The sequence below is a fragment of the Hirundo rustica genome, chromosome 7, assembly GCF_015227805.2.
Source record: "Hirundo rustica isolate bHirRus1 chromosome 7, bHirRus1.pri.v3, whole genome shotgun sequence".
Taxonomy (NCBI): Eukaryota; Metazoa; Chordata; class Aves; order Passeriformes; family Hirundinidae; genus Hirundo; species Hirundo rustica.
The window spans coordinates 16149228-16167850 of record NC_053456.1 but is presented as its reverse complement, the minus strand read 5'-3'; the positions used below and the strand labels follow the sequence as shown (position 1 = coordinate 16167850).

Below are 18623 nucleotides of genomic sequence, written 5' to 3'. Positions count from 1 at the left end.
GCTCACTTTCTAGAACTGCCTTGGTCATATTATCAAGGAGCAGAGTATCTTTTCCATGTCAGCCCTGCAGAGTGGGAAACCTGTAAGTTTGTCTGTGGCTGGCTTCGTGGTGGATTGGCAATAATAAATTCTTCTGGTGAACAAACCTTTATTCAGAATAAAATAAGGAAGGTAAGAAAAAGTACCCCTTTTAAAAAATAAACCCTCAGGTGGTAACTGGCTATTTTCTGATGTATCTTTTAGCGAATCTGTCTGCCTGTTGCTCCAGGTAGAATCCAAAAGACATTTTACTTTAGAAATAATGCTGTTGCCGTCTTCATTCCCCATATCCCTCCCTGAAGCCCTATTTAGCTTAAGAAGTCAGTAACGTTTCAAATCTGCCAAACCAGCTCTGCTATTGAGCAGGTTGATCAATCTGCCTCAAAAGATCCAAGAGGAGCAAAAGCTTCCTATCCCAAAGTTGGGCAAGTAACTGGGGGCAGAGAAAGGTGTGTTTCATGTGTGGTGTCCATCCTTCTCTGTTTCTTCCTCTCTGCCCACCCCTCTCTGGCCAAGGAGAGCAGTCATGGTTCCTCACATTCCCACCGTGGTTCTGCAGCCACTGGGATGTCTGCTCATCCAAGTGCAGTTCTGCTCCCTTCCCATTTTGTCACTTGGCAGCTGGTGATCAAGTAGCAGTGCAGAGGGATGTTTCAGAGGGTGTGTTAGCATGATGTGGGCTGCAAGTGCAGAGGTTTGAAATGATCTCCATAGTTCAAATCTTCAACATGATCACTTGAAATCTTGCTGTTGAGGACAGTGGCCAAGAGTGAAGGATTGCCAATTTCTCTGCATCTTAATAATATCTAGGTATCTATGAACCATAGAGGAGGGTGCTTATGGCCGTGGAAATAAATTAACTTTTCCTCTGTGTACACCAGCTTGGGTGAGGTTCCAGAGAGTCCACAGATTTGTATGATGTCTACCAAATTAAGCCCCCTTGTGACTGTGGATTTTTATATGGGTAAAAAATACATTTTCCTCTAAATTTCCTCCTCTGGTTTACAGCAGAATTTCTCTGGAACCTTTCTGATGAAACAAACAGCTTTTAAAGTCAGAAATAGCTTCATAAGCAGATGAAGTCCCAAGAAACTGAGTCTGTTTCCTTTTAGGTGTTCTCAGTAAAAGCAAAATGATGAAAAGTTTTAAAATTAATGCAAATAATCTGTCTGCCTTACTGAGGACAAAATTCTACAGCTTAATATAAAGGAATATTGTAGTGTAATCTTTTAAAGAACATCTAATTCTTGGTAGAAAAGCTCTTGACCCACACTTATTGTGTACAGGCCTCTGGTTTTAACTTGTAACAGAAAGCATACATTGAATTCTGTTGTACTAATATGGGGTCTTTCAATTTCTAAGGAATTGTGTATAATTTTTATCTTCTATTTAGGTAATTTTATAGTAAAGCATGATGAAATAGATTTAAACCAATATACCATGGTAGAAAAAGGTTGTGATGAACAACAACAGAACTGGCTATGCTGTCTTGTCTTCTTCCACATCTACCAGAGACTGTGATGTGATATAATTACTACATTACCTAATTCTGAATATTTATGACGTAAAAAATTATATCAATTTAAATATATATATTTTTTTTTCTGACTTAAGATCACTTAAAAGGGATAATCGAATGCAGCTTTAAAGTCATGTTTACTTACTTGAGATCTTTTAAAAGTGGATTTATCATTAAAATTATTCAAAAGTTTATAAGCATTCTGCAGTGAAAAAGCAAGATTTAGTCTCTTGACACTGGAAATCAGCTTTGCTTCCTAGAAGTTTTGTCTCAGAATACAACATACATGGCTATTTCAAAACCTGCTGGGTTTGGCTGAACTTTCTCAGCATAGCCACGTTTGTCCCTGAGTGATTGTAACTATTTTCCTGTGGAAGTAGGAGTAAGGACGACAATCGCTAAAATAATACTCAGCAGTCCAAATTGAATTTGTATGTGTCATTAGAAAACTTGGTCAAAATTTCTTAGCATGGAATTTGGAATCACATTTTTCACTCTTTCTTTAAAAACTGTCGGTTGAGTGCTGTAATTCAAAAACTAAACTCAGGGGCCAGGCAATACCAAACCAGAGAACATTCCTAAGTCTTTTGTCAGAAATGTCTGTTTTCTTCATTTGATATTGCTAAATAAGATGTGAGCTGGAAAAATCCTAACTGTAACTCAAAGAATAATGTGGAAGCACAACACAACCTGGACTTCAGTTCTTTCTGACGAAAAATAAATGCTTTACAGATTCAAGGTGGCTTCTTTACTGTCCTGCAAATTCAGAACTTTTTGTTTTTTCTTTTTCCAAAAGCCCCCAATCTGTGACTGAGTGGCTGACCTTGAAGTGAAACCAATTCATAGCTTAAGCTAGAATCAATTCAACAAAGCAAGAACACATCTGCTGGAATTACATTATTTCCATGGCTTTTCAATAATGCTTTGCCTTTTAGAAGTCTGGATCCTTTAATGAGAGTAGCAATCAATCTAGAAAGCATCTCTAGAAAACTCCCGTATGAACCATTTGAAGTTAGTAAATGTTCCGAAAGCATTTCAGAAACATCGAGGATCAGAGCTGTATTACTGCTTAAAGGAAATATTTGGTATTGTTTAATTTTAGGAATTGGGCAAGAACAAATTCGGGTCTAAGACAACAGTCTTTTCGAACCAGATAGGCTGTAAATTCCTAAAACTGTGAATTCCTAGGTTACAGAAGACACATCAACAATCCTGTGGAAATATGGGAGCTAAATCATGCTTTACTCAAGTGAATAACCTCACTGAAGTTACATGAATTAACATGGGCCTAGGATTTTGCACCTGTTCTTCCCATTGAAACCCAGTGCGGATGCTATTAGAGTACACAGTCTGACTTTAGGAGTTTGTTAATGCATTGGTAGAAGGGCAACAACATCTAAACACACGGCAAAACATTTCTTTTATAGCTGTCGAATAGTGATGTTCACTGGTGGATTGGATTGCACGCAGAAGACCTCAATGATGAGTTTCGGTAAGAATTCGTCTATGCCACAGCTGCTGTGAGTTGTGTTTGGCATGCCCTGTCCCAGTATGATGGGCTAAAGCAGTTTGGTGACTGAGTGAGATATTCAAGAGACAATTTCAATTCTTATGTAAATGTCATTCAGAATAATATTGCTCTGAATTTATCTCCATATTGCAATATTCCTTCTGACAGGGTTGTAAAAGACAATTATGTTGACCTTGGTCACTGTGATTGTTTGTTTACTTTATCCCTTGCATCTCCTTTTGCACCCTTTAATGGAGGCTGCAATTTTAGGTAAGGATAGGAAAAAGTGAAACTTCATTCTTAATATTTCTGTGCAGCTGGAGAGATGAATCACCAGTAACATACCACAACTGGGACGAAGGGAGGGAAAGAGATCTGCAGAAACCAGGGAAAAGATGTGGCTTCATTTCATCACAAACAGGTTTCTTTTTATATTTCCTTTTGCTGCACTAATTGTAACTCGATTCTGTTGTTGGCCAAAGTGTTTGTATTTTTTTCATTGCTTTTGAGAAATACAATCTACGTAAAAGTCCTGCTCCATGGTTATAATTTGCATGACTGCTTCTGGGAGTAAGGAAAGAGCAGTGAAATATCATTAACATGCTCAGAGGCTAAGTTGTAAGTTTTAAAAGTGTATTAATAGTTACAGCTCTCTAATGTCAAAATACAAAGATTCCAGTGATGTTGATACCTCAGTTTTAATTGGGCTTTTATGTGGAACAGCAATAATGTTAATGCATTGCTGTGCACAGACAGTTTTCTCATAACCAAATGACCCACATGGACTTAGCAACAATTTTTCCTACATCTATAAACTGTTTTTCTCTCAGCACACGATGTTAAGTATTCAGGTTTCTACCTTTTGATTCTATAATCAATCTGCTGAGGGATTTTTGGTTGCCATAATTTTGGTGCTAGCCTTTCAATCATGGCAAAGTTCTATATTTTACTAGGGTATTAAAAAGAAATTCACAGTGCCTGCTGGTTTAGTCATTTCTGTCATCTCACAGTGTCTGTTTTCTGATGATCTGCAAGTCATATCATAAAGTAAACATGTCAGGTTCCAAAGAAAATAAAAATATACAGCTTTGTATTCGTGAGAAGAGCTGAAAAAGATTAATGCAGCTGCAGTCTTGTAATCTCACCCTCAAAAGTCAAAACTGAAGAAACGTAAATACTTCTTTTTTCCACACATAATCTTGGGGTTTCAATTCATGACTTTTGAGTGCTTGAGTTTGCCATTGCCATATTTATTATCAGATAAAAGGAAGAGATGCCCACCCTCCCCCCTCAGCTGGCCAAAGGTGGGAGTTGGCCAAAAATTGGTTGAGTTTCCTGAAAAGTGTGTTTTCCTCCTAAGCAGGTCAGCATTTTACATCATCACCTGGATCTTGCCAAAAATTTTCAATGTAAGGAAGTTAAACTGTTTTATCTGGAAGGCTTTTTTTTTTTTGCCCTTTTTTTTTTCATAATTTATTTTGTAAATAAATTACTATACAGTCGTATGCTATGTGACTCAGTGTAGTGGAATTGGTTTTACTTGATGAAATTAAACTGGAAATAAAAGTCTGTGCCCATGAACCATCAAATCCACTGTAATGCAGTATGTCCAAATGTATTTGATGTAGAATATCTTTTTACTCAAACACTAAACAATATCTAAGCTATCTAAGAAAAAAGCCCTTTCCAGTTCTCAAACCAATGTTGAACTGTGATTTTTCTTTTTGCTCAGGACTCTGGGGTGATGAAAACTGTACTGCTTCTCTTCCCTGTATTTGTAAACGTAAAATTCCAAAGAAGATAGAGAAAGAGATTCCAAAAGACCCGAACCAACAAGGAGTGTGTCCCAAAGGCTGGTTGCACTTCAGATTCAAAGTAAAACCTTTTTTAATGCTGTTTCATCGTTCAAAATTCATTCCATATGTAGGACAGAAATTGTACTTAAGGATTACTTAATATTTGAAGATTTTCTTGCTTTTTGAAAACAGGTCCCTTAGGTTTATAACCACTGACATGGTGACACCATGATTTATTGCTGTTAACTATCTGCCCACCCTTTAAGAAGTTGTCTTAACAAGGTGTTAAAAATGTTACTTTAGTTTCAGGGATTCAATACTCATATATGCAAAAGCTATGCAATTGTGTTTGTGCCTTTGCCATTAAAAGCCTGCTCCATCCTCTCTTTTCCACATATGACAATTCCAAGTGTCTTTTATGATCTCAAAAGAGGTCTCTAACCCCTTGATGTGCTAAATGGATCCCTAATTGCTGCTGTCCTCTGAAACATGCTGTTTCAAATGGGCTTCATTAAAGATAATTATAAGCCAAAGTCTGTTTGCAAATGAGGGTCAAAAGGTAACTATTTCATCTGGCTTCTCTTAAATGCCTGAGTTCCTTAATAGCAACATGCATCGAGGTGGCTGAATTTATCCCAATGCTCACTGCAGTGACTGCAAGGATAAATTTAACCTTGACTGTTTGCCTTGAAACAACTGATTTGAATGGAATCCAGATCACAGCTGAAAACTAACACTGAGCATGCTGGAGATGTTCATAGCAGGATAGAAACCAGTGAAATATTTAACATTAAATAACAGCATGTCAAGTGTTTTAGTGATCACTCTTAGTTATTGATAAATGACTGTAGGAAAGCAAATAAAGCAGGTTTGTTTGTCTGGTTTTGTTTTTGGAAACAGTGTTTTTTAATACAAATTCCAAAGGAACCAGAACATCTTAGAAACTGGTACTCTGCACAAGAATTCTGCAGTAACTATGATGGATCACTTGCTATACTGGATGATGAACTGGAGCAAGGTAGAGTGCCGAAAATATTGTTAAATAAATAAAATGTCATCTTCTTAGGATGCTGTAGTAAAGTTTAATCTTGGGTACAGATTTAGGAAAGAAGATTGTTCAGCTTTTGTCCATGGTTCTACTGCTTTAAGCACATTAACATTTTTCTTAATTTGCCAAAACTTAAAGGTTCACTGAGCTATATGACAGGTACGTTTTAAGGAAGAATTCTTTTGTGCTTACCATGCTTTAAAAATATTCCCAAAGTGTAATACCCATTTAAAATTTTGCAGTTTAAAATTTCTACCTTATTATCTCATTTTTATCTTTTAGTAATACTTAAAATATTGTCTGTAGTATAGCACGAGGTTATAACTGTCAGAGAAATAAATGCCAGCAAATTTGGAAATATTTATGAACCTTATTCATAAAAAACCTGTAGCTGACTTTCACACACTTGTAAAACCACTTATTTGGATGTGGGACGAATCTCACTGGCTGTCTTTTGTTGAGACATCTTCCACTAAAACTGAGAAAAGCTTCTTCAATTGGACTGTGTTGTGGTTGGACTGGTGTTATTAGCTAACGAACTAGATCCTAACCCAAACAAAATTAATCAATTCAATTGAATTTATAGCGAGATGATACTGAAATGTCGCTCATTTTCTAATAGCTGTGTAACATCATTGTTTGGAAATTAATTTTTTCAATGTTTTAGTGTGTTGCAAGAGACTTCATCTATTCCTAAATTCTCTCTGGTTTATTTTATTTTGTTTCTGTTTCATTTTCCAGCTTTCATAACAATGAATCTATATGGGTGGAAAACTAGTGTTTGGATAGGTTTCCAGAGTGACGATTATGAAAAACAGTTGAACGAAAATCCTCAGATGTATTCCAACTGGTCACCAGTCGAAGTAGTGGATGTGAGTATTTGCAGGGGGGTTGTGACAGTGAGAAGTTGGTTTTATCCATAGAAATCATGATTTCCATAAGACAGGGCTGAAGTTGTTACAGCAGTTTAGGCTGCTCTTAATTTTTGCAGCTTCAAAGAGCTGTGGGCACAGATTTACAGGCACAACTAGAAGTAGCAAACAAGGCACCATCGAGACAGACATTTACACAATTCGTAGCTCTACTCACATTCTCTTGCAACTGGTTTTAAGCAGCAAAGTTGGAATTATGTGGTTAGTATTGGATGTTTGGTCTGAGCAAAGTTTTGGAACAAGATTATGAATTTCCTATTTTAATACGTTGTTTGACAGTGTACCTAAATGTTTGTTATGGAGACTTTGAGATAATTCTCCTATTTAGAAAAATTTTATTCTCCTAAATCTAATGTAATAATTATGCATTATTTTACAAGGTATATTTTTAAATTAATAAAATGTTCTGTGTTGATTGCAGAGACAGCATTTTAACATTCAAGATCAACTTCCACTGTGTACATTGGTATCAAATAACCCTAATTTTTATTTTACGGGAAAATGGTACTTAGAAAACTGTCAGAAAAATTATGGGTTTGTCTGCCAGAAGACTCGGGGTAAGGTTTTGTCTTGCTTTGCTTTTGTTCTCTTTTCTTACTGTATGGGATTTGTCTTTGTTTTTTATCTTGGAGCAGCTTTTTATAAGTTTCCTCTAAAACAAGGAACATAAAAGATTTCTAAGAGAGTTTGCTGTTTAGACAGACTAGCTTTACACTATTTAATAAATCAGTTGCTGGGATGTAGATGTAATTGCTTGAAAATACTGTTATTAAGTTTTCCTCCTAACTATGAGCATTCTGTAGCATACCTTTGAAGTAGAAATAGCGATGAAATTTCCTATTTTCTCTCACGGCTGCAGAGTAACCGCATGAAATTACAAAAAGGCTAAACTGAGGGTGATTCCGATGAAAATACGATTTAGGGTAGGGGGGTTGTAACTTGCAATGTTAAATCAGAAGAGACTCTAGAAAATATATTTTTCTGAACAGTGTGGACCCGATTGGCTTCTTCAATAGAGCTTGGCTTCTCTTTTCTAGTACCATACTTCTCTAATTCTGGTACCCGAAGTTCCCTTGCCAGAAGCACGAGATGTTCGGGGGACCGCGGCTCGCCGTGTTTCCCCAGGCCGCGTTCCGGGGTCGTCTCTCCCGCAGGGCGCTGCCAGCGCCGGCACCCCCAGCCCAGCAGCGTATTGCTGACCCTGGAGCCAAGGCAGGGCTGTAATCCGAGCCTGCGAGGAGTCTCCTTGGCAGTGCCTTTACTGCGGGGGTGGCTTTGTATTGTATTATCACCCCTAAATTTACGGCTAACATGAAGAGACGAGGCTCTGCTGCTCTGCTTGCTCTGCCCAGCCAGTTGGGGAGCAGAGCAAGTACAAGCTTTGGCCAGTGCTTACGTGTGACTCAAGCAAAGCGTAGCTGGAGTTTACATCATTTATTGGGGGCTACAGTTGCGGGAAGGGCAGGAGTCATCCTGGACACGGTGCCGAAAAAATAAATAAATGTGCTTTCCTGCCGGTTTGTTTCGGTTACATCCCAAACATTTGTGTTTGTAACCCCGTGCTGCTGCTTGAGACAGGTGGAGAAGGCGTGGAAAGGCGGGAAGGAGAAGAGTAGCCCTGTGGTGGCCGGGATTCTGGCAAGGATTTGGGCTGCAGTGGGTGCTCAGGATCCTACCCACGTTTCCCAGCTGTGTCACTGAAAGTCGGGAATAAAACTCTCCAACGCTGTAATTTCGGTATTAGAAACCTGCATTACTTTATTTCGGCGCCAAGCGTGCAGGGATAATCTCCTATTCCATGCCCTGCAGCCAGCCAACAGACTAGTTGAAATCTGTGAAATTTATACATATTCATTACATTTCCCCAAACTCATACATATATGCTAAACATTCCTGCGAATTCTTTTGCATATTTAAATCACTTCTTAGAGCTTGTTTACATCAGAGCAGGGGTCTTTTGGGGGTCTCTGGTGGCTATTTGGGGAACATCTCATTCCTCTAATTATCCTTCTTTGGTCATAGCCCTCCAAAAAAAAAAGAAGTTTCTTTCTTTGGAATGATTCCCAGTGATGTGGGCTGGTCAAGATAAACCTTCATATCAGCGTTGCTCATGCCCACAGTCTTTAAGTTGACCGCTTGCACACGCTAATACGAGACTAAGCACTGGAGGTTAAAGCTGTAGGAATTCGCAGGAGTTACATCCTATTTGTTCCAACTGAGGATTTTCCCAGCAGGGAGGTGAATCTGGGAGTGGGCCTGGCTGTAATGCAGCTCGGCACTGCCCCGTGCACAGCAGAGTGCTCCTGGGTTAAATGGACGTCCTGCCTCACCCGTGGCACTATCCCAAACTATCAGGCCATTCAGTTTGTTAATTCAGCAGAAAACTTCCCTGTATTTTTTTGCCTCCTGCTTTACTTATTTAATTTTGTCTAATTAATGTCATTTTCTGCAGCTTTTTACAGGCTGTTTCAGCTTTGTGCAGGGTCAGGCGAACGCCAGGCCAAGGAATTTGCAGCAGGAAGAGCAGAGAAGCAAGGAAGGGAGTAGTGAGACAGCCTCTTGCTGGCAGTAGTGAACTGCTAAATTTGCTCAAGTGTCCAAACAGATGTGTCAGTTCCTGGAAAGATGAACTGGTGCTTTGCTTCTGCCGTCCTGCCTGCATTCCATTTCCTCTTTTTTAAGTTATTTTCTGAAGGAGACTAAAATGAAAGAAAGCAGCAGGGGATTTGAACTGAGCTCTGATCTCTCAGTGATGCTTGATTTACTGTGTCAGTGATTTACAGCATTTTCTGCCTTTTTTTAAGCAGTGACACAGACTGCAAGCTAGAACAAAACAGGGTGCTTCCATTAGCTCAAGAGCAGAACTTTTTCTTGCTTAGAAATTTCTAATTTTAAATGGTTTGTAATGACAAGTAATAAATTAATTTACTATTTTAAGCTGTTTGTTACTACTCCTCCTCCTCCTCTCTTAGTCATAAAGGGAACAAAGTCTAAAAACATTCTACCTTGCAGCAAAGCAACCACTTCATTTTGTAATCACACAGAAGCTTTACAGTGAGAAATAATTAATCCAAACTGAAAAACAGGATCAAAACTGCAGCATTTTTTGAAGTACACTGGAAGTATTCACACACATTAGCAAAGGCATTTCCCTTCTCTAAGAGACTGAGTGAAGCAGCATCACAGACTGGGCTGGGGTGAGATGGTCTCTGTCTCCTGCTTTTTTTTTTTTTTTTTTATCATGGGAGACGCTCTCTCTGTCTTTCTTGAAGCTAAAAACCCTGCTTCTTCCTTTCATTGTTTTGGACATTGCTGTTAGATCATCATCAAAAAGAGATTTAAATCTCCATACAGAGAGAATTTCTGTTTAAGTGCCACACTGTAATCTTCCTACATTGGCTCATGTATATTAAAGATGAGCTCAAGAAGCTCCCAAGAATGCACTTTGTTATCCTATTGGCTGTATCACTTATTTGAGGCCAGGCCTTACAATGTAAGCTGATTGTGGAAATTAATAATAATATTAGCTCAAAAAAGAGGTAATCTAATTTATATGCAAGGCGTCTGGGGATAAAAACAATCTGCAGCCCACTGCTACTGAACATTTGGGATATGCCCAGATCCCAGGTGATTTCTCTACTAACCTCCAAAAGTGCAGTCAGTGGAGCTAACTTCATTCAGGATTGTTTTGGGTTTTATTTAATACATTAAACTCAGTCATTCCTATAATGAGTTTTGTGATAGAATTTCAGATACTGTTCTAGTAGTCGTTGTCTCTTTCTTTTTAAAATTTCACAGTGCCTTCTTAAAATCAAGGAGTTTGCAATTTTTTAAATTTGTTTTTGTGTAACAATAGTTCTGATTTCTTTTTAGGAGCTGCTCAGCTGTGATCAAGTCGTCTGTTTTAAAAATAAGTTCTTTATTTCTGTTTATAACAGACACATCCGGACACGTTATCAATGCATCTGATACCTATCCTGTGCCAGATACTTTAGAATATGGAAACAAAATGTATAAGCTATTAAGTGGGAATTTTACGTGGTCTTCAGCTTTACAAGCCTGCCTGGCGAAGGGCATGGAGCTGGTGAGCATTACAGAGCAGTACCAGCAGGCTTTCCTCACGGTCATCGTCAGTCGCCTGGGATACAGCCACTGGATCGGGCTCTTCACCTCCGACGTACGTACGCCGGTCACGCCCGGGCTGTCAATGCCGTGCTGCAGAGGAGATTTTCAGTAACAAGCTAGTGAGCTGTGTCATGGATTTGAAGTCAGAAGAGTTTGCATCTGGAGATGAAACCCTGGAAAATTTGAGCCTTAAACTTTTTTTTTTTTTTTTCTTTCTTCTTACTTAATTGTGTAAGCCCAGCGAGAGCCAGGTACAATGACTAATGAAAGCTAAAAGACGTAGAAAACTTACAAAAACATGGGGAAAAACATCTCTTGTAATGTTGGCATTGAAATGTCATTGTTTCATTTGTAGTAGCCCAATGGCCCAAATAACTGCTTGCTGAAAACAGAAAATTGGATGTAGTTTGTGGTCTCCCAAAAGCGAGTTGGGAGGATCCTTGGCTCTGCCTTTGTTGATCCTCCCTGGGCCTGTAGAAAATTAAGACATTCTGTGATAACCTGGTGAGGATGCCACCAAAAGAAGATTGACTCGTGTGGTGCTAAAGTATATCAGAAAGATAACCTGAACATTTGTTTTGGCAGAATGGACTTAACTTTGAATGGTCAGATGGGACCAGGTCTTTGTTCACCTTCTGGGAAGACGACGAGTCCCAGGCCTTTGGCAGCTGTGTTTACATTGATACTTCAGGGCACTGGAAAAGCACAAATTGTGAACAATTTCTGCAAGGAGCAGTGTGCCATGTGCCACCTAGTAAGTCGGTCAAGGTTTATATTAAATCTTTGCATCTGCAAATATGCGTACTGACAGTGGAAATATGTGAAAGGAAGTTAATTGGTTAGAGGTTAAGCAATGTTAAGCAAGGCTGTTACTTAAAGCTGAAGTATTTTTCTCTGTATTTCCTGTTCGTGAAACCATTTTTTTCCAACAAAATGCTGGCCATCAGGTCTGATCTGTAGGAGAATGGAAAGAGAGCTTTCATAATAGAAAAGAAACAGGAAAATTACTTACTCTGTCTCTTCAGTGAACAGTATATTATCTGTGAAAAATGAGGATTGCTAATGAGCTAGCTTGAAGGGAAATAAATCCAGTTTGCTGAAATTAACTGTGGGATGGGAGAAGGGAAGCATTTAGAGCAAAGTGAAAAATTATCATATCTTCGCTGATGAACACATCAAAGATTGTGCAAGTTTTTCTAGTAAAGCTAAGAATATTTTTCTGTATCCTACAATGCTCTGTGAGTCTCCTGGGCTTCAGTTAAATCCAGAATTCAGGTCTGGAACTCCATTCAGTGCCAGACTGCAGGGTCTTGTGGCAGCATTCGGTTCTTCAGATATTTCCCATTCAGTGGTGTTGATCACCTGGGCCCCCTGATTAGCTCATGACCTCCTCTGCACATCACTATCAGTTAGATTGTCCTGATCCTGCTGTTGTATTCCAGCAAGGTTTTTGATCAGAAATAAAACCAGCTGTACTCATTTAATACAAATATATACAACCGCTAGATTTTCATTTGGAAAAAACAGAGGCATAACACAATAAGATGCTTATTAGCATTACTCCAAAACAGTGTGTGGTATGTTATATTAATGTGTATTTTGTTGTGCCAATAAAGCTGTGCTGTTACTTCTATCACAGAAAAGAAACCCAGTGCCTATAAAGGCTTATGTTCAGAAAAAACTGTACCCTGGATCAAATTCAAAAACAGTTGCTACAGCTTTTCCACAGTTCTTCAGGGCATGAGTTTTGATACAGCATATGAGGTCTGCAAAAATCAAGGTAAGAGATTATTTTGTAGCTACCAAATGTCATTGTGATATTTTGAACCAGTGTTTATTTCCTGAAGTGACTGAAATCATGGCATATGTTTTCTCTGTTTCAAGATAACGATAGTGGAACTCATAAGCCAACTATGAAATTGTAGGCATGCATCAAAAAAATGTTCCTTTCCGTGTGAAAATACTGGTTTCTCCAATAAAATACAGCATGAATATTTTTCCCTTCAAATTTGTTTTAAAGTCACGTGAGAAGAGTTCTGTATTGCTTGAACATTTTCCCATTAATTACAAACTTAAGAACTTATAATGTATAACTAGACTTCTCAAGCTCTTCAATTAAGGCTCATAATGTTAACTTTTTGAAATACAGTGTTACATTTTAATGGCATAGATTGCTTGAAGATTTATTCTGTATTTAATTTGAAGGATCAAATCTTCTGACTATTCAAGATGAAGATGAAAATGCCTTCATTTTGGAAGAATTACACAGTTTTGGCTATTCTGTACAAATGGTTTGGTTGAACATTCTGCTTGTTACAGACAGTAAGTTTGGAGAAGAATAGAACTGCATGTAAGAATCTGGTTTGGCTTTTGGTTATTTTCCAAAAACCATTTCCAATTACCACTTTTCAAAACACTTTTGTCTTTTGAGATTTTGTTCACTGATTTGTGCCTTTTTATGATGTAGTAAAACCAGTGAAACTTTCTGCAATGGTTACCAGTATTTGGAATACTCAATAGATATACATACATGTAAATGCCTTTTTTCCCCTCTTAAAGACACACTACAAACTGTCTTCTGTGTTAACTACATAGGATGTTTTTAAATCCTTTAAGAAAAAAAAAGTAATACAGTAGCCAGACAAACAAAATCCTGGTATTCTTTAATACCATATTTTCCATGTGAGGGTAAATCTATCTGAAACAGAAATATTTCTCAAAATATTTTTCTATTTTTTGGTAATTTTCAACTTCTGCCCATAGATGAGACAGTCTCCTGGTCTGATGGTTCTCCTTTAAATTATTCTAACTGGGGCATCAGGGAGCCTGAATTTGATCATCTCAAAGGGAATTTCTGCATCAGTTTGAGGACCACAGATGGAGTCTGGCAATTATCTCCATGCAGAGAAAAAAGGGGTTTTGTATGTAAAATGGATGCAGGTATGTGGTGCTGTAAAAGAAGGCAGTTTTGTCCTTAAAGCCATTGTTGTACTTGTGCCTTGTTGCTTGCTTACTTGCTGTCAATTTTCTTTTAATTAATCCTGTCCCTTGGCACTGGGGAAAAAAATGCCTCTAAAAGCCCCGGGCAGCTGGGGTGAGCTCCGTTTGGGGAAGCCAGGCAGCCACTGCCAACTGCAGGAGCCTTCCTGTGGCATCAGGGCGACTTCCACAGCCCCGCTGGGAGCGGGGGTCACAGGGCAGCTGTGAGCCCTCAGAAAATCCCTCAGTCACTGCTGGACCCACTGACCAGAGTGATCTGCCTCTGCACGGCTCTGTTCATGAATTTTTACCTTAAAAAGTGGGTAAATATTGTTGCTCATCCTTGCACAAATGCCAGTTCATATATTCCACCAAATTAAAAGGATTTTAAATAACCTACTGGATTATGTTTAACTTGGCCAGTTGGAATAATATTGACATGAGTCAAATTAAACAAAGAATAGCCTATTCTTGTTGGTTTTAGGTAGATTGTCTTCTCAGTATCCATTTTAAAGTGAATATGTATAATAACCTCTGTGGGTCATTTTGTGACTGTTCTGGATTTTATTTCAGATATTGATACAACAGAATCCTCTGAAAAAGGTAAACTCTGTACTTTTTGTTTATAAGGAATAATACACATTTTGAGCTGATATTTTGTGAAATAATATTTTTCACAGTTGAACCTGTAATTTGAAATGTGTGACATATAAGGAGTAGTAATGTTTTCCTTAAAAGAGCTATATATTTATATTTCAAATTACTTATAATTGTAGTTATGTTTGCTTAATAACAATTTCTCTTCTTCCCTTTCAGCATCATACAGTGGGCTTGTAGCTCTGGCTGTTCTTGTGACATTGGTGATGTTGGCTGCCATTTCCCTTTTCCTGTGGTGCCTGCACAAAGAGAATAACCAGTTCTTCCGCAGGATACTGTGGGTCAGAAACGCCTATTTACCACAGATTAATGCTGATAGTCCTGCTCTGGAAGAAAGCATCCTCATTTCTGACTTTGAGAGAAGTGAGAACAATTAATTGATCAGAAGTGGCAAGTGGTCTTGTCTTCTGTGTGAAAATTCACGACGTGCAGTGGTTTTCTCATTCTTGTGAGTCTCTCGGGGTGCCCATATCCTGAGAAACCCTCATGGCCATCAGTATCAATGCTGGAGGAGGTCCTCTACCCTGGAGAGCTTTTGCTTTGTGGCAGGATGAGGTGAGGATGCAAGGCAGAGCCATGGAGAAATTTTCTTTTCTAGGACAAGCCAGGAATTGAAAATACTCACAGACCATAAACCTCCAACCACTCATTTGGTGCAGTCGTGTTTCAGGTCCCAGAGCAGTGGGCGTTTTCATGAAACTTTTTCCTTCAGGGAATGTTTGAGCCTTTGAGTTTTGTTTTTATACTTTACAGAACCTTCTTATGAGCTGGCATTAAAATTTGGCCTTGAATTTAGGAACTCTGAAATATATTCCGAGGATTATGGGGAAGACCTTTTTTTTTTTTTTTTTTTTTTCCCCTGGCAAAATGAACAGTTTTTTCTAGACAAGAGATTCTTGCCAAATTGATTTCCAAGCTTGCAGGGAGTTGAAGTCACTCTTGACTTAAGACTGACAGAGTTTTGGTAGTTTGGCCTGTGATGCCTAATTCATGTTATAAAATAAATTCGTCTAGGGAAATAATGGCATATGGGCTTTGTCATCCTGAACTTACTGTATTCATCTGAGATGCATCCAGCATCCTATTAAAGATTTAGCTATTCATGTCTCACCTAGATTATTTCAGACATGGAATCCCATCAGCCTTCATTAAAAACATTTTTGGGCAATACCTGTTTGAAGAAAAAATCCCTGTTACAAATCTTTCTGAAGGTATGGAACAAATGGTTTTAGTGTTCACCTGCACTGTTCCTGTGAGCAGGATTCAGGGACACTCTGCTCTCCATAAGGGCGACGTGGGGGAGCCTCATTGCTGTTCCCAAAGGGTGCTAGTCCTCCAACCCCATGTAGCAGACACTTTCCCTTTCAGTGTTTGTACCAAGGTGCTAAGAAAGAAGATGAATTTTGCTGACCCGTTGTTCTGCAGGCTGGTGGCTGTGAAGGAGCCAGCTCAGGTCTCTGTGCTGTCTCAGTTGCAGCAGTCCAAGACAGAAATGTTTACTCTCCCTGGGATTCCCACCACCCCAACCAGACCTCCACCCACCTCTCAAAACACCTGGGAATTTCTGAGGGATTTTACTTTTTATTGCAGTGTGGAAAAACAAATGTTTAGCAATTGTTATTTCACAATGGATTTAGTGTCATTTCCACCATCTCTAAAAGCTGCTGCAGAGGGCTGCACTTGTTCTGTTTCTCAGTTTCCTTGTTTTGAGGTGACTCATTCTAAAAATTTTGCAAGAGCTCTGAGATGAAGGTATGTTCCTCAGACTTAAGCAAGCAGCTAAGGCCAACTAAAATGTTTTTACACAATATTTGTGCACATGCACAGGAATGTATGACTGCCTTTTAGTTAGATTTCACATGGCCAAAAAATTGCCTGTTCGTGCCATAATTATGTGTAGGACTATTTTAAAAAATTATTTCATACAGAGAATATTTCTGTGCTGGTTTACAGAACTTGTTTACTCTTTTTGATGATTTCTAAGGTTGAAGCTATCACAAGTTCTTAATCTGAAATTCTTCTGTCATATAAAATATAAATAGCTTTTCTGTGTACATTCTGTCTGGTGGTTTGAGCCCGTACATTAGTCTTCAGTAATATTTTTAAAGTTTTGATTTAGTCCTCTAAATTTTTCTATTGGACTATTTCTATTTGCAGTCCACTATTAAAGTTTGTGGACTGCAACTTTTGAGTACATTTGCCTGATAATCTGTTGTTTATATGTATTAACTGTGATAGCTTTTTTACCACCAAAAGAAAAGAAAAACAAGCTTATGACCTCTTCTTTCCCCATTGCCATTTTACCTGTTCAAAATACAGCTGGAGGAAATTAAACCAACAACCCCCCTTCATCACGTTCACTGAGAAGTGTGTAAGTGCTGCCTTCTTACAGTACAGCAAGCAGAGTGGCTTGTAGGGTGGTTTTTGTTTGTAAGAGAAAGCTGTGTCATTTCTGAGGACATGTATTTATTGGGCTACAATGCTGTTGATAGTTATAAAGACTCTGGTCAGATTTTGAGGTGGTTAATGAAGTTGTATTCTTTCACAAAACTTGACATAGATGTTTTATCAATTTTCCTTGAGGTATGTTTTATTACTTAAAATATATCTGAAGGGTAATGGCATATTCAATAAACCTAACCTCAAAATAGTGATTGTTGATTAACATTGATGTAGGTGAGCTTGTATTAAAGAAAAAAAAAAAAAAAAAGTTCAAGCAGTGTTTTCTTCCTACTTTAAAATGGTTTTGAAGGAACAGACCCTTAGATATTTATTTTCAAGTCTTTCATCATTTAACTTTTTATAAGTGCAGATATTATTCACTCAAGATTGTAATCAATGATTGCTTTCTAGTCTTCCTTCTGGATTTTGTTATCAATGGCTTTCAATTGTTTTCCCTTAATCAGAGGTCTCCTACACTGTTCCTAATCAGAGTATGCGGTGACTGTGTTTTTATCGCTGACTTTGATGACGTTGGTAGTCACTGTATTATTTCAGCTGGAAAATTAAAGCATGACTAATAGCTGTCCGTGCTGTAATTTTTCTTGAATCTTTCCTCAGCTTTACAACGAGGAGAAGCTTTAGTGTCTCATAAGAGCAGTGCCCAGGCTTTGCACTGGCTCGTGCTGTGTGAGGACAGCTGGCTCCAGCCTCCTTTCAGGCTGTGTGACCAGACCAGACCTGGGCACTGCACACCATCTCCACACACAGGGTGGTCGGAGCACTTCCCAGGGCATGGATCAGAATGTCCCAGAACCTGTGTGCAAGAGGTGCTGGGAGGTGGGAGCCAGAGCACCAACAGAGTAAGGATGGAATCATGGCATTAATTTACAGCTATTCTCCCAGCCGACTGCCTCTTCCCTGCAGCAGTGGGCTGAGGCCACAGGGATTAGTGATGGGCTGGAGGAATTTTCCTGCCTAATTGTGGAGGGTGTGTTGTGTGGGAGCCTATTTGGATCTGCCGCAAATGGGGTAGAGCTACGTGGACTGTAGCACAGCAGCTTCCACGGATGGCACCAACATGCTTTGTGTGTCCAAGAACTGGGTTCAACAGGGCCTGAGTAGGTAAGCGAATGTCGTGGGGTTTTTGCCATGTGAGCTTCTTTCAATGTTCTTACCCAAAGAGAAGTGTTAAATCTTTTCATATCACATCTTTCTTGGGTGATGGAAGGGTATCCCCACCAGAGACAGGTACATTCAGGTCAACATGACAAACTTTGTCTTCCGGATATTGGGGTTTGTCAAAACTCCATCTGCCTGTCTTTGCAGATGCTATCCCAGGAGAAAATTTACCTCCTGGTCCCTTTAGCAATCCTTGCAGCATGTCTCTGAGGAAAAGAGATATTCGATGCAACAGCCACGTCCCAGGTGGACACAAATCTGCCACATTTGTATGCTGGAGGTGCCCAGCATGAGTGGGCACAGCAAAGGGTTGTTGTGGCACAAGGATTTAAGTGGGCAGCACGACTCCTTAGCAGAGTCCTTTCTGGCTGTGCCTCTCCTGGACACTGCCCTTCCT

General features: G+C 39.0%; 1 protein-coding gene across 3 annotated transcripts in view; it reads left to right on the top strand.

The window, feature by feature from the left end:
• The window catches only part of PLA2R1 (phospholipase A2 receptor 1), a 46456-nt gene extending 28873 nt beyond the window's left edge, over window positions 1-17583 (top strand). For all 3 annotated transcript variants that reach the window (XM_040069447.2, XM_040069445.1, XM_040069446.2), the window contains exons 17-30: window positions 14-171; window positions 2986-3050; window positions 3386-3489; window positions 4801-4943; window positions 5765-5882; window positions 6654-6784; window positions 7266-7401; window positions 10783-11021; window positions 11555-11723; window positions 12609-12749; window positions 13175-13291; window positions 13733-13909; window positions 14522-14551; window positions 14765-17583. In XM_040069447.2, coding sequence (XP_039925381.1) covers window positions 14-171; window positions 2986-3050; window positions 3386-3489; window positions 4801-4943; window positions 5765-5882; window positions 6654-6784; window positions 7266-7401; window positions 10783-11021; window positions 11555-11723; window positions 12609-12749; window positions 13175-13291; window positions 13733-13909; window positions 14522-14551; window positions 14765-14982 — 1946 coding nt within the window. In that variant the 3' untranslated portion in view covers window positions 14983-17583. The remainder of the gene's footprint in view (window positions 1-13; window positions 172-2985; window positions 3051-3385; window positions 3490-4800; window positions 4944-5764; window positions 5883-6653; window positions 6785-7265; window positions 7402-10782; window positions 11022-11554; window positions 11724-12608; window positions 12750-13174; window positions 13292-13732; window positions 13910-14521; window positions 14552-14764) is intronic.
• Window positions 17584-18623: the final 1040 nt, after the last annotated feature.